This window comes from Melospiza melodia, chromosome 10, assembly GCF_035770615.1.
Source record: "Melospiza melodia melodia isolate bMelMel2 chromosome 10, bMelMel2.pri, whole genome shotgun sequence".
Lineage (NCBI taxonomy): Eukaryota > Metazoa > Chordata > Aves > Passeriformes > Passerellidae > Melospiza > Melospiza melodia.
This window is the reverse complement of record NC_086203.1, coordinates 21,976,859-21,989,875: the sequence shown is the minus strand read 5'-3', so window position 1 is coordinate 21,989,875 and position 13,017 is coordinate 21,976,859. Positions and strand designations below refer to the sequence as shown.

The 13,017-nt window shown below is 45.4% G+C and overlaps 1 protein-coding gene across 4 annotated transcripts in view; it reads left to right on the top strand.

Annotated features, from left to right (window-relative positions):
* The first annotated feature begins 6,504 nt into the window (after window positions 1-6,504).
* GRIP2 (glutamate receptor interacting protein 2) overlaps window positions 6,505-13,017 on the top strand; it is a 247,868-nt gene continuing 241,355 nt past the window's right edge. For all 4 annotated transcript variants that reach the window (XR_010028850.1, XR_010028851.1, XM_063164811.1 and 1 more), the window contains exon 1: window positions 6,505-6,574. Coding sequence is in view for 2 of the 4 variants with exons in the window: in XM_063164811.1 (XP_063020881.1) it covers window positions 6,520-6,574 (55 nt within the window). In the remaining 2 variants the exon portion in view is untranslated. The remainder of the gene's footprint in view (window positions 6,575-13,017) is intronic.

Genomic DNA, 13,017 nt, shown 5'->3' with positions numbered 1-13,017 from the left:
GCTGTGTGTGTGTGTCTAGGGCAAAGCATGGTGGTGTGTGCAGGGGAAAAACTAATATGATAAAGGAAAGGAGGGTGTTCTGAAGGCAGTTTGAAAGAGAAAGAAAATGTTTCCAGCAACTCCATCTTCAATCAAAAGTTAGAAAATGGCTCTTCATTACTGTGACCGAGTTCAATCTTGTTTTTAAATTCTCCTGTCTTCCAAAGTAACACTCCGGATCGCACAACAGCTTCACAATGACCCAGAGAAAGCTGTCTGCTGGCTGAATTGCAGAGATTTTCACACAGGATGGGACCAAAAGTATTGTCTCTTATGTTGCATGGTTGTAAACAAATATTAACGGTATTAAGCAGTTGTATCAACTGCCAATGCTTCAGACTCTGCTGTCTGCTTCCATGTGGAGGGTAGTACACAGAGTAACATTGCATGGCCACCTTGGATATTGAATTTCTGACATGTTTCAGTAGCCTGGAAATCAATAGACAGCAGCTGCAATGGAGCTGGGGGTGCTGCAGGGCCCTAAATCCTGCTGTCAGACCTTGGAGTCTTGTTTCAACACTGATGGTTTGGGGCATGAAGTGAGAAAGATGCAAAGCTTCTCTGTCTTGCTGCACTGTGGTTCTCCCAGCACCATATTGTGTGCTGGTCACTGGCAGGTAAACAGAGATGGTGTCTGTGGTGGGGCATTGGCAGTAGGTGACAAGATTAGGTTTGGGAACAAGGTGGACAGCCAATGTTGTGTTGTTGGCAGAAAAAGTGACTGGTGTCTGTGACTTGCTCTAAACAGCATCTGTAAGTTAAGAACCCTTAAGGGAAGCAAAAGCAAAGCTTCAGCACTAGCATCAGCTCAGCAGTCATCTCAGCAAAGACAGGCCTTGTGCCCAGGAGAAGAAATCTGCTGACAGTGGCGTTGCAGAAGTAGAGAATCAAGCAGGGAAATCCCTGGGCTGGTTGGTCACAGGCAGCCTCACTGCTTCAGCACTCAGAGCTTGTTGTACATGTACTTTGTAGGGGTCCTGTACAAGGAAGATGACTTTGGAAGGAGGCGAGGGGTGGGTCTGAGCCCCTTCATGCTTATGCTGTGATTTCCAAGGGAAAAGGTGAAGAACCAGCTCCTGAGCTGAGTCCAAGTGTGCCTTTGGGACAGAAACAAGGAACACTTCAGCTCCCTTCCAGCACAAACAGAGCACAGAGGTGACCATATCCTCATGGAGCTCATAAATGGGGTGTATTCTTGTGTCAGTGAAATCCAAAGACATCTGTCTAAAAGGTATTAAGCCATTCAGAGAGATGAGCATCACCCAGAAGTGGCAAAATGACAGATTGCTTCCAGCCTTCAGAACCTAGTTGGACACGAACACTTCTGCAGAAATCCATAGTATGAAGTGCCTGACAAAAAGCAGGCAACGAAAGAAGTAAATTCTTTGCACTGCCTGAATTTAAGGCAAAAACAGAACCAAGTTGGATTAGTAAGTAAAGTTGCTATTAATCAACCTCTGGTGGTAGCAAAGTGAAGATAATCCATTTAAAATTGCCTTTCACCTTCTACCATGACAGGATCATTATTAAATTCCATGATCTCACTGCTGTGTATGGGTATAAAAGTGAGTGTAGAAGCCAGTGAGACAAACCCATTGTGACGCTGTGCTGTGACAGAGATTGATGCTCAATATCCCCACTGCCCTTCCATGTGCCTGAGAGGTGAAAGCAGAGACTGATTCTGCATTAATGCAGTCATGTGCTATTTACATATCACAGTGGGATGGAAATAAATTTCCTATAATCCCTTCCTTCTCCATGTGCAGCTGTAAGGACACAGGGTGCACTGCTTCAATACTCAGCAAAGTAGCCCAGCTTTGGTAAAGAAAGAAAATTTATCTTTTACTTAATTAAGTCTAGGAGTGGGAGTGAGAAAGGAAAAGATTATTCTAGACACCTAAATAGATTTCCTTTGTGTAGGATTACATAGGTCAAAGTAATTTCTAGTTTGATCTTAACTATTGAGTGCTGCCTGGCAGTAGCATCAGGCCAATATGGAGGGGAGGAAGCCCACAGTCCTCTCTGTTTCTCCAGAGGGTTTCACCTCCAGATCACTGTTGAAGCAATGCCACCTCACCAGTGACACATCTTCACTCAAGCTGCTGGGAATGGTGGGTGGACAGAACACCACTCCTAAGGGTCTCCCCAGTGCCAGATCCTCATGGATTCAGACCTGCCAAGAGAGGAACTCTTAAGTCACTTGGTTTGGGGCTGAAAGTGGAGATTGGCTCATTTCACCAACTTTCCTTGTTGCAGGGAACCAGATTACTCTCACTGTGAGATTATTAAATGAGTGACCCTCAGAGTGAAGGAACACATGACAGGAGAGTTTGAGCTGCAGCTGTCTGGAGGCAAAGAGCTCAAGGACAAAATGGAAGCTAAAAAGCCTGGACATTCTCCCTGAACCCCTGCAGGAAAATGGGACTTTTACATGGGAGCCTCCTCTTGCCACACAAGTGGCATCACTGTCTGTCATCCACCATGTGCATGCAGCGTGCAGGGCAGGTGAGATCCATCCCATTTGCAAATCCTGGTTTGAAGGCTTTGACGGGCCTGACCATTGGTCAGTTGCCAGCTCCTGAGATTGAAAAACCTAGTATTTTAATATGATTTTTCTTACAGCTATAGTGGTATTTAAAGCACAGTGGAGCCAACTGTCCCCTCTTGTGTGCCACTGAAAACTGCTGGGAGGGAGAGGTATGGTTTGAAGCTACCCAGGACCATAGAGACCATGCTCTCTATAACCCATTAAGAGAAACCTCTAATTCAAGACCTTCCATTGTTCCTCCAGCCCTAGAGAGATACCCTGTAGGGGGATAGAATATAAGAAAATAAAGATAGTGTAGAAAGTAACCTTACCCCTAAGGAGTTGTAGCTGGGCCAATTATCAAAGATTGGGAACAGGCCTGACTTTAACAGGCCACAGCTGTAAGCAATGAGAAGAAGAGTGTTATAAAAGAGTGGGTGTGCTAGTTAAGAGAGGATTTAAAGTCAGTTGCCTGCTTTGTGAAGGAGAAAGAGTCAATGCTTGGAGGAGAAGCCCATGAGAAACACCAAGAAGGTGTGAAACTTGTAATAGGGATCCAATGGTATGGAACCCCTGCAATAAGATGACAACAGTTCCCCAATACACATGCAAAGAAAACTTGGTTTCTGTACTGAGCCATGCTGCCTATTTAGGCTGTACACACTGCACGGCAGAGACCTTTCCTTTTGCCCAGCTTAGGAGCAGCTGGGACTTTAGCCTTGCTGTATTCTGTGTTCCTCAGTGGGGTAAGGACCACCAGTTGCTGAAGCAGCCAATGCACAGGGCACAGAAAAGTCCTCAGTTGATCAAACCAGGTTATCCTGTCCTGGGGCATGTGGCCAAAGAACAATCTCTGCCTCACAAATTTTGTTTGACAACCATTTTTGCAGGATGGAGGAGGACAGCAGTGCCTTCTAAAGTTGTGGCATCCGTGTCACAACTAAAATGCCTAAAATCCTGCATCTGGACATTTCAGTTATACCAACAGGTTAGCCTTTGCTCAGTGACATGGCTAGTCACTTCTGAAGTTGTCTTTGGGCTTTCTGCTGCTTGAAATGTCCCTCCACAAATTCCATCCAAAGAAGTACCGTGGAGCTGTCTTATATTGATCGTGCTTATGAATTCCCTACTGGTACTTCTAGGTATGTTTCATTTTCTCTAAACCAGTTTCCTGTGTGAGTACTGAAATTAGTGCTCAAGAAAATCTCACCACACTAGCTTTGGCTCTTTCTACACTAATGGATACGTCAAATTTTATTCTTAAGACCTCTGAGCTGCTTTTTCATCTAGTAATGATGCTTGCTATTTTCATGTTTAATAATTTCTGTGATAGTAGTGTCCATTAGAAAGCAGTACTGCTGTAGCCATGACAGTCTAAAGACACTTCAGGGAAAGAGTCATTTGTGAAAACAACCAGTGTAAATGGCAAAAATGGATGAGATTTTAGGTACAAAAAGTGTCAATTTAACCTTACTTTTAAGAGCCCCTTCCTCTATCATGTTTGTTTCAGATTCTCATTACTTTTCCTGAGAACAATGTTGGATCAATAACAATTGCTTTCCTGGAAATAATTTTCTAATGCCCAGAATCTGGTCATCACCATGCAATTATAAAATACAGCTGAGGAAATCAAGGCACAGAAATGCAGGTGATTTGCCTGTGTGGGTGGTTGAGTTAGTCATATAACTCAGCAGCACTTGCCTCTGTGTGCTGCATTTTAACTATTGAAGAAGCAGCATTTCCTTTCCCCAGGATTCATCCTGGCTCAGATTAGTCCTTCTCAAAAAAGCTTCTGAGTTGTGCTATCAGAATATTTGGGGCATATCACAAACTTTCTATAAATTAGCATGATGTGCCCTGATCCAATCCAGCTGTGGAGTTGTGATTTGATGTGAGTCCCAAAAGTACAGAAGAATTGCAGGGAAGGGGTGGTGGTGGAGGGGGTGTTTTTTCCTCCAGGGAACAAGCTGTGCAAATGTGCTGTATTTAGCACAAGGAAAGGAGCTCTTTAGGAAGTTTAGCTGGGTGAGGAGTCAATCCCTTCTTATGTTTCTAGTTTGAAGGTAAATGTGGGCAAAAATATATTTTTATGTCAGTGAATTTTTCTGTGCTGCTAGTGGGGCGTAGCAGGTCTGAGCTATATCTGTGCTCCTGCTGCCAACAGTCCTCAGGAAATCTCTCTTAGAAGTGATTGCTCCAGCTGGCTGGAATAAGCCTTCAGGTGCCATCACTCCCATCACTGTCCTTTAAACTGATGGGTAACTCTGGCTAGAAATATGGAAGGGAATCAGCTGTACAGTGCTGCTCTCTGCTGTGGTAGGAACCTCCCCTGCAGTCCTTGGGCACTGCATGCTGCTGTCTGCCTCTGCAGCGCTGCAAACTCTTATGCTCAAGTGAAGAGGGCTGTCTGCTCTCAGGAGTTTGTAGTCATCCCAGCTTAACTCCCTGCAAAAGCATGCTTCAATAGTAACTTCAGAAGACCCTCTGCAGCCCAGCTCCCACATTGCTCTTCAAGAACTTGGGGGCATGGGGAGAAGCTAATTTAACCATAGGCCTTTAACTCAAGTACCTCAGTTAAGATTCTCATCCCCCAGACTGCCCTAAAGTTATGTATTTCTGCTTTTGCCCCTTCCTGCAGAAACAGATTTTCTCCCTTGGTGTGCTCAGAGCTTTAGGAGGTTGTTTCAAGAAGATTCCCAAGTACCCTTGTGTTGAGCCACTTCCATTTCCACCAGGCACTGAAAAGGTTTCCAGACTCCTGCTGCCCAGCTTGGCATGTGCTGGCAGCTCCCTAAATGGCAAATGCTTCTCAGATGTGAGCAGAGCACAGAGGGTGAAGCTGCTGCCCCTCGGCAGGGTGCTAGGCTGTCCTACAACAGCTGCTTTTCATGCAGATAGGGACAGAAAGGCTGAACTGAAAAGCCAAAGTCCATATGCATGCATTCTCTTGCTACTATAGCTGCCCTGTTCCACCTGAGTGCTGTGACACACCAGCCTCTGAAACTGGCATTAGCTCATGCTATCGCAAGGAGAGCTTGGTCCCTAATATTTTAGATTATAGCAGATGTTGCACATAATGTAATAACTCTCACAAAGGGAGGCAGAGATGCAGAATGAGACCTACCAGATAGCTAATAAAAGACCTCATGAAGAACAAAAAAAAGCTGCTAGTGATTGCAGAGATACGTTGCCCCCAGGAAATTAAAAACAGGAATGCCCTGGCATATCCAATAAAGTTTCTCCTTTGTGTCCATGTAAAAGTGCTGAAACCTCTGGACTATTAAGTAATTGAAAAGGTGCTTGTAAGTTTTCCCCATACACTTCAGCTCCTTGAAAGTGGTCGCAAAGAAAATGAAATAGATCAGCCCGGCTGCTGTGCAACTTTATTTACCAGAGAAGCCAACTTCAGGGTGAACACAGGCGTCAATGCGCGCACCTGTGCGGGGCTGCCAGGCAGCTGCCGCTCGGTGAGGGGAAGAGGCGCCAGGCTGGAGCTGTAACGAGAATGTGAATGGGAGCAGTGCACTCTCCATATCCTCCATGGGCATGTATCTGTCCAACGTCACCGGGGATTTGGGACCCGCAGGGGGCCGGTGTGGGTCGGACCCGGCGCCTGTTTGTAGGCGGGGCCCATCCTGTCTACGCAGCCCTCTCGGAGGAAAAATATACAATATCCACATATTGACACGATTTCTCTGCCCCGCTCCCCCGAGTTTGCCGTCGCCCGCCCTCGGCGGCGGGGGGAGCGCACCTGCGCGGCGGGCGGCCCGGGGCTGTGCGCAGGCGGGGGCGGGCAGCGCTCCCCGCCCGGCCCCGGCCCCGCCGCCGCATGCACCGCCCGGCCATAAAGCGCCGGGGAGCCCGGCCGCGCTCGGCAGCGCCCGCCGCTCCCGCCGGGCCCCCCGGGCCCCTCCAGCCACGCCGCTGCCCCGGGGGGCGGCAGCGCTGCCGCGATGCCGGGCTGGAGGAAGAGCCTCGCCCTGTGCCTGCAGCGGATGCAAGAGGACGGTGAGCGCGGCGGGGGGAAAGGAGAGCTGGAGGTGCTCGGAATTACCCAGTTACCCTCCGCCTCCCCTTTTCCTTTGGGGTGGTGGTGGTGATGGGTGTCCCTCTGGGAGGATGATCATCCTCTGCTGGCATGGATCTCGGCGGATGAAAGGACTGGAGGGGGGATGCTCTTCGTGCCGATAAACTTTGCCGCAGCCAATCTTCCTTTCCATCCCTGGGCTTGCTTGGTTTCTGCTTTTGTTTATTTTTCTTGTTAGAGCGGTGGGGGCAAACCTGAGCGCGAGGTGGCTGCGCGGTCCTTTTTGTCTGTTTCGAGGGGCTTGTAGTACCTGAGCCCCAACTTTCTAAAGGTGCTGGTGATGCTGTTTTCAGCTGGTAATTTTCTCCAGCGCCAACTCCACCTGGGGAATAAAGGGTTTGTAAATTGCACGGAGAACGTGTCACGGTAATCTGATTCCTATTGTGCCGCTTACTGTTGCTCTGACTGTGAATTTTTTTGTTTACATGTTCAAGAGTGTGATGTTAAATAAATGCTGGACCCGCGGCTCATAAAAGCAGTGAGAAGACATCCACAAGGTGGCACAGCGTAAAGGAGGTTTAAATGTTGCACTCCGGCTCCTGCCTTTGTAGATGAACAGAGATGAGAGTGGTGGGGAAAGTTTGTCTCTGAAATCAAGCGCGTTTCTCCTGTACTCTCGTGGGACTCAGGTGCAGGAGTTGATCCGGGATAGGCAAAAACAAGCAGGAATGCGTGTTTTATAAAACTGCTGCTTTTGGGCAAAGTAGCTAATGGCAGGCTTTTCCTTTGGACCCCTTCCCAGACTACCTCTCTAGACTGTTCTAATCTGTAAACAGACTTAACAAATATGTGAAGTGGCACTGTTGCAGCATTTCGTGTGAGTAATGTAAGAATTATGGAATTCTCTGAACCTGCTGGTTAATAAGCACAGAGAGAAATTGTGCTGTTAGATCCCCTGCTAGGTGTTAGGACAGAGTCATTAAGCTGCTGTGCCTTTCTGATGCTGATTCCTGGCTCCCACTGCTTTGAGAGAGCACCATCTATTTCTGCTCCTGGATTGCTCTAGGACCATGGCTTTCCCTTGGTGCCTCCATCCACCTGAGATAGAGCTGTTAACAATCTTGTCCTGCAGAAGAGTGAATCAATCCCCTGCTCAGCACACCGAGACCTGTTGGCATGAATTCAGCCCTGTTATGGTGCAGTGCTTTGTAACGCTGCCTTGCTGCAGCTGGCATGGATGCTTTTGCACCATTGGATCAGGGTGACTTTGGGAGCCTTATTAAACATTCACAGCAGGGACCTCTTTGATCTACAGCTGTGCTGGGTTACTTTATCTGTGACTTCATACGTGTATGTACTGGCTCTGTGTAATGCCTTTCCTTCTCATCCCCCTTCCCTCTGATTTCAGTCCCAGCACTGCAGTGAGTCTGTGGCTGGTGTGTCTCCCTTTGAGTACATTGCATTTATTTCCGTGGGTGGTTCACAGAGTAGTCAGTCTTAGGAAGGTGCCATTTAATCACAGAATGGCTTATCTGGTTGGATAAATCTTGCAGGCTTGAGCTGATACGCTGTGCAGAGAAAGATTAGCTGAGCTTGGAAGGACTTCTTTCCCTTTTCTACAAGGCATCCGGTTTGATGGTTGTGTTATAGCATAGACCTCTGCAGGGGCAGCAGAGGAAGTACTTGGTAATGTTTTTGTAGCACTGCAGTGTTAACAGGTATGTTAGAGAAGGTTTTGCATCATGTTGTGTCCCTGTCTGTGACAGAAGGATTGGAATTAGATGATCTTTAAGGTTCCTTCCAACCCAAACCATTCTGTGACAACACTGCAAGAAACATCTGCACTGTTCACATTCTGATTTTGCAAACCAACCTTCAGCCAGTATATGAAGAAATATTGACTTCTCTTTTTCTTTATTCAGAGCAAGTTATGTCTGCCTTGTTGGCATCTCTATGCCTGTGTAGTTGTGATAGTTTTGGGGTGTTTTTGATGCCCAAGCTGGGCAGCTTTTCTCCCAGACATGTGTACTCTGGCCCATCAATTTGTTCACTTCCTCTGAGGACCATAGTACTTCAGCTTCCAAAGGAAATGTCCTGGTGTTCAGCAGGAGCACAATTGTAATTAGAAGAGTGGTATATTTTGGTTTCTGAATATTAAAGTGATGAGCACCTCTTGCAATTTGCAGCCATTCAGAGATGATGAATTGGAAGCTTCATTAATCACAGTTGGTAGAAAAGGTCAGCCATGGTAAGTCATATAGGGAAATGCAAGGTATACGCAAACTGTGCTGAAGTATGATTGCCATTTCAAACACCATGCACAGCGAGTCTCTTCATGCACATTTTGCCTTAAAATTTCTGTCTCCTGGAAGATGGAAGTGACTTCTGGCCAGTAAGCAGAATGCTTCATTATATAATGTGTTGGTTTTCTCCACTATTAAGACTTGTAGGGATGGGATATTCTACTGCTTATTGTGTTTTGTGCAAGGAAAAAAAATTGATGTCAATGACTTAGAAATATTTGGTGGAAAATGTCTTTGCTCCAGCCTGCATTAATAACAGACCTGTTACTCCAAAATCATGGGGTTCATCAGCTCCTCTCTGCCTTACTGTGGGGTAGTCTCAGGCCTGAAAGAAGAGGTTAAAGCATATGGTCTGGCTTTCTGTCCCTCACTGTGTGTGCAGAGCTTTGTGGCCAGATCTTCTGCTGATTTCTCTCCCTGATAACTCATCCTCTTTTGAGGCAATGATGAGAACTAGCTGGCCAAGCCAGAACCTTTTCCATCCCAGCTTCCACCCATCCTGTTGCTGTCCTTTTTGTAAGGACTGCAGGATTTGAATTGCATTCTTGCTGCTCCAAGGTTTTCAGTAGCAGAAGCAGCATAGGCTAATTTCTGCTTCCGTAGCAAGAATCTACGTGGGCAGGTGGGAAAGTCTCTGTTTTTGGCACATCTGAGTGGATGTGGAAACTGTGTCTAGAAAGGATAAACTGTATCTGCAGACTGAGAAGTGGAGATACTTTTATCCAAACTGGTGAAACACGGTGTTAGCTAGATGGATGAGACTTGTGTAAGATGAGCGGGTCACGGTTGTGGGCAGACACCCTTTGCTTAACCTGAGATGTTTTTCTGCTTTTAGGGGGAGGAAATACAGAGTTTCAGTGTAAATTTAGGTTGTTGATACAATTGCCCTTCCTCTCCCAGATGGTTTATCTTGAGTAAAAGCAAAAAATTTGGCTCTCACCCTTAGAACCCCAGTATGATGACTTATAAAAATAAAGAAATCAAAACTGAACCTTATGAAAGACTGAGGTAATGAGATTATAAAATGTGAAGTGAGTTATCTAACCCTTGCTTGAGTCATGAGGCAGGTAGCAAGGAGGGGAAGGGGAAAGAGACAAGTCAGACCTGCTTCAAAAAGTGACAATAAAGCAGGGTTATGTTGCTGCTATTTGCTTCCTTCCCTTGTATACAGCTCTGTGCTCGTTACCTTGGAAACAGCTGCAGGAGCATATAGGGGCATTTTGCTGCTGTGCAGCTGTGGGCAGAGGTGTCCTGTGGTGCATGGAAAGGAAAATCTTTCATGGTGCAGGTTGATTTGCAGGATGAGGGCAACAAAGTAAAAACCCATTGGAAGATCTCCCTTTCTTGGCTGCCCTGTCTTGCTGCAGGTACAGTTTGGCAGGAGTGGGACCCTGGGGAAAATTTAGCAGGGGGGTGGATTTTCATGGTTTTGGCAGAGCTATTTAAATTTTTGTAATAGGAAGGTAAAAATATCTCAACAGTCTGTTTTGAGGAGGCTTATAACAGCTGGGCTATGGACATCAGGTTTTTATTCAGTTCCTCAGAACAATGTACTGGGATGTTTTCCTCAATAGCTCTGAAACTATGTCCATGACTAGAAATGGGATTCTTCTTTACTTATTCACATGCATCAGGGTGAAACATCCCACTAAGATGGAAATTTGCTGGGTTTGCATGATTAGCAGAAAATTAGGTCTTTCAATGGGTTCCATGTATTTTGTGATATGCATGTGATGTGTAGAATAACTAAAATAGAATAACTGCTAAAAATAATATGAATTTTCTTTTGTTCATGTACCCATAAACATTTTGATCTTGCAAATGGTATAGTGTGCATAACTTTAAATCGGTTGAACTATTCTGCTATTTAAAATATCGTGGTTTTTCTTGTGCTTACCATATCAGAAATAATTCAGTCATGTGGAAAGGTTTTTTTGTTGTTATCAGGTTGTCTTAGGACCATCTTTCAGTGCCACGTTGAGTCTATTCCATTTTAATACATTGTTTTACAGAGTCCTTTTGTCCAAACCTACAATGACATGATCTATTATACTGGCACTTAATGATCAGTAAGAAATTTGGCTGTGTAGCTGTCACTTCAGTAGTGTGCAGTTGAAATGGTACAGCTGAAGGGCTGTTACATCTGTGCACTGTATGTGGTGTATTTAATGTATTTCTGCACATGACACTTCTGCTTTACAGTGTGTCCAGGCTTTGTCAGAGATGAGGACTTGTTCACACGGAGCTCAGGGATTTATGGGCTGCTGTTTGTTGGCAATACTCATTATACAGGCCACTGCTTTGAAACAAAATGTAAAAATAGAGGTTCTGACCCTCCAATGAAGTGTGGTGAGGAATTAGGATTGCATGAAGGCTGTGGTGGTAATGCTTAAGGGATAATGCTCACTTATCAACCTGATGGAACAGCTGAGCAAATCCTGCTAGACTTTGATGGGGTCTTTTTTCACTCATTAATATGTTGATGGGGATTTGGCACCCATTGAGTGAGTAATAACTCACTCAGTGCACCCGAGCACTGTGCTCACTGCTCCCCTCCTTGCTGCTGTCACACTGCTCTGACTTTGGGCTGCTGCTTTTGATCCCATACTTCAGCAGTCTGAACATGTAACTCTGATTGAGAAGTCCTGCACAACCTGGGGATGAAGCCACAAAGGTTTTATGGAATGACTCCAAAGCTTCATTGAGATTTGATTAAAGACAGAGGTTAATCATTATTTTGCTTTTTGAAGTGATCTACCAGATTTTACAACCTGAATGTGCTCTTATATCTGCAGGCTTTGGCTCTATGAAACTGAATGGACACTGTGGCTTCTGCTCTCTTGTTTATGTTAGTACTCTGTGGGGAATCTTGTGAAGAAGTTTTATTAGCAATATTGAGTGATGATGCTCAGTGCTGACAAAAGCATCAGCTGCAGTGGTTTGGCATGCTTTTCCTTTAGAGCTGCCAAGATTGGAAAGTGTGGGGGGAAACCTTTCAGGATGCTGAAGACCTTGATGGAAACCATGAATTGTGGTAGCCAGGAAAATTTCAGCATGAGAAGAATTGCCAGATCTGTCTGGAATCAGGCCATGCTTGATGTTCTCCAAACCTGTTGGTGTTTCTATGGACTCATTCCAAGTGTAGTGGAAAAACACATGGGAAATTCCCAAGAAATGAATGTGGTGTTTGAAACTGTTCCAGAGCTGTGATTGCAGCGACTGACCCAGAGATCCTCTGATGCTCGGGTCTGCACTGAGAGGAAGATTGCTCAGGTTAAATAAGGGTGTGTGACCAGTCTGAGGTGAACTATTTGCTGTGCCTTTTTTTCATTTGTTTGTCTCTTCTAAGTGGGCACAAGTGGCAGAGCTGCTTGGTGGGTAGGCAAAAGAAGGCTGTCCACCAGGGCACGGGCTCTGTGCCAGGTTCTCTTTCTATGGTTAAGACTGTGTAGGTCTTCCTACAAGTGTCCCATTTTACTGACTGTTTTGTTAATTGTTAGACTTCATTATAACAGAATAAAAGTTTTTTTTTTTGAAAATGAAATTAACTTAAAGGTGTAAATATAGTAGAATAATTATAGGGGTAGAGCTCTATTGAATTTGCCTCTTTGTAGATGAGCCCCAAGACAGTGAACCAGGCATTTCTAGAGCTCTGTGTCACATAAATGGAGCCATTTCTTTTAAAAGTCAGACCTAACCCTTGACATTCAGAGCAGTGATCTATGTGCAGAATGCTTAGATCTTCTAGAAAAAAAATCTCTTTTCTAGAGGAAGGGGAAAACTTTTTCCCCATGATGGTCTCTTTAAAGACCACGAGTGAATGTTAGTGATGATCCCATGTGTATGGGAACTGCTCCTGCATTCATGTCTTGTGCCAAAGGCAGTCATACCATCTAAATGTCTGTTTGTGTTCCTGAAAGGAGTATAGCTACTGTGTATTGACACTGGTGTAACTGGGAGTGGAACATGGGCAACATTTGATTGAGAAAATCAATCCCATGCTGATGGTCTCTGTTGGAAATGGGAGCGTCTCTTCTGCAGTGCTTGGTGTGGGTGAACCACACAGTGGAATGGAACATTCCCTCTTGGAAGGGTCTGCGTTTTGTCCAGTTATTCTTGGT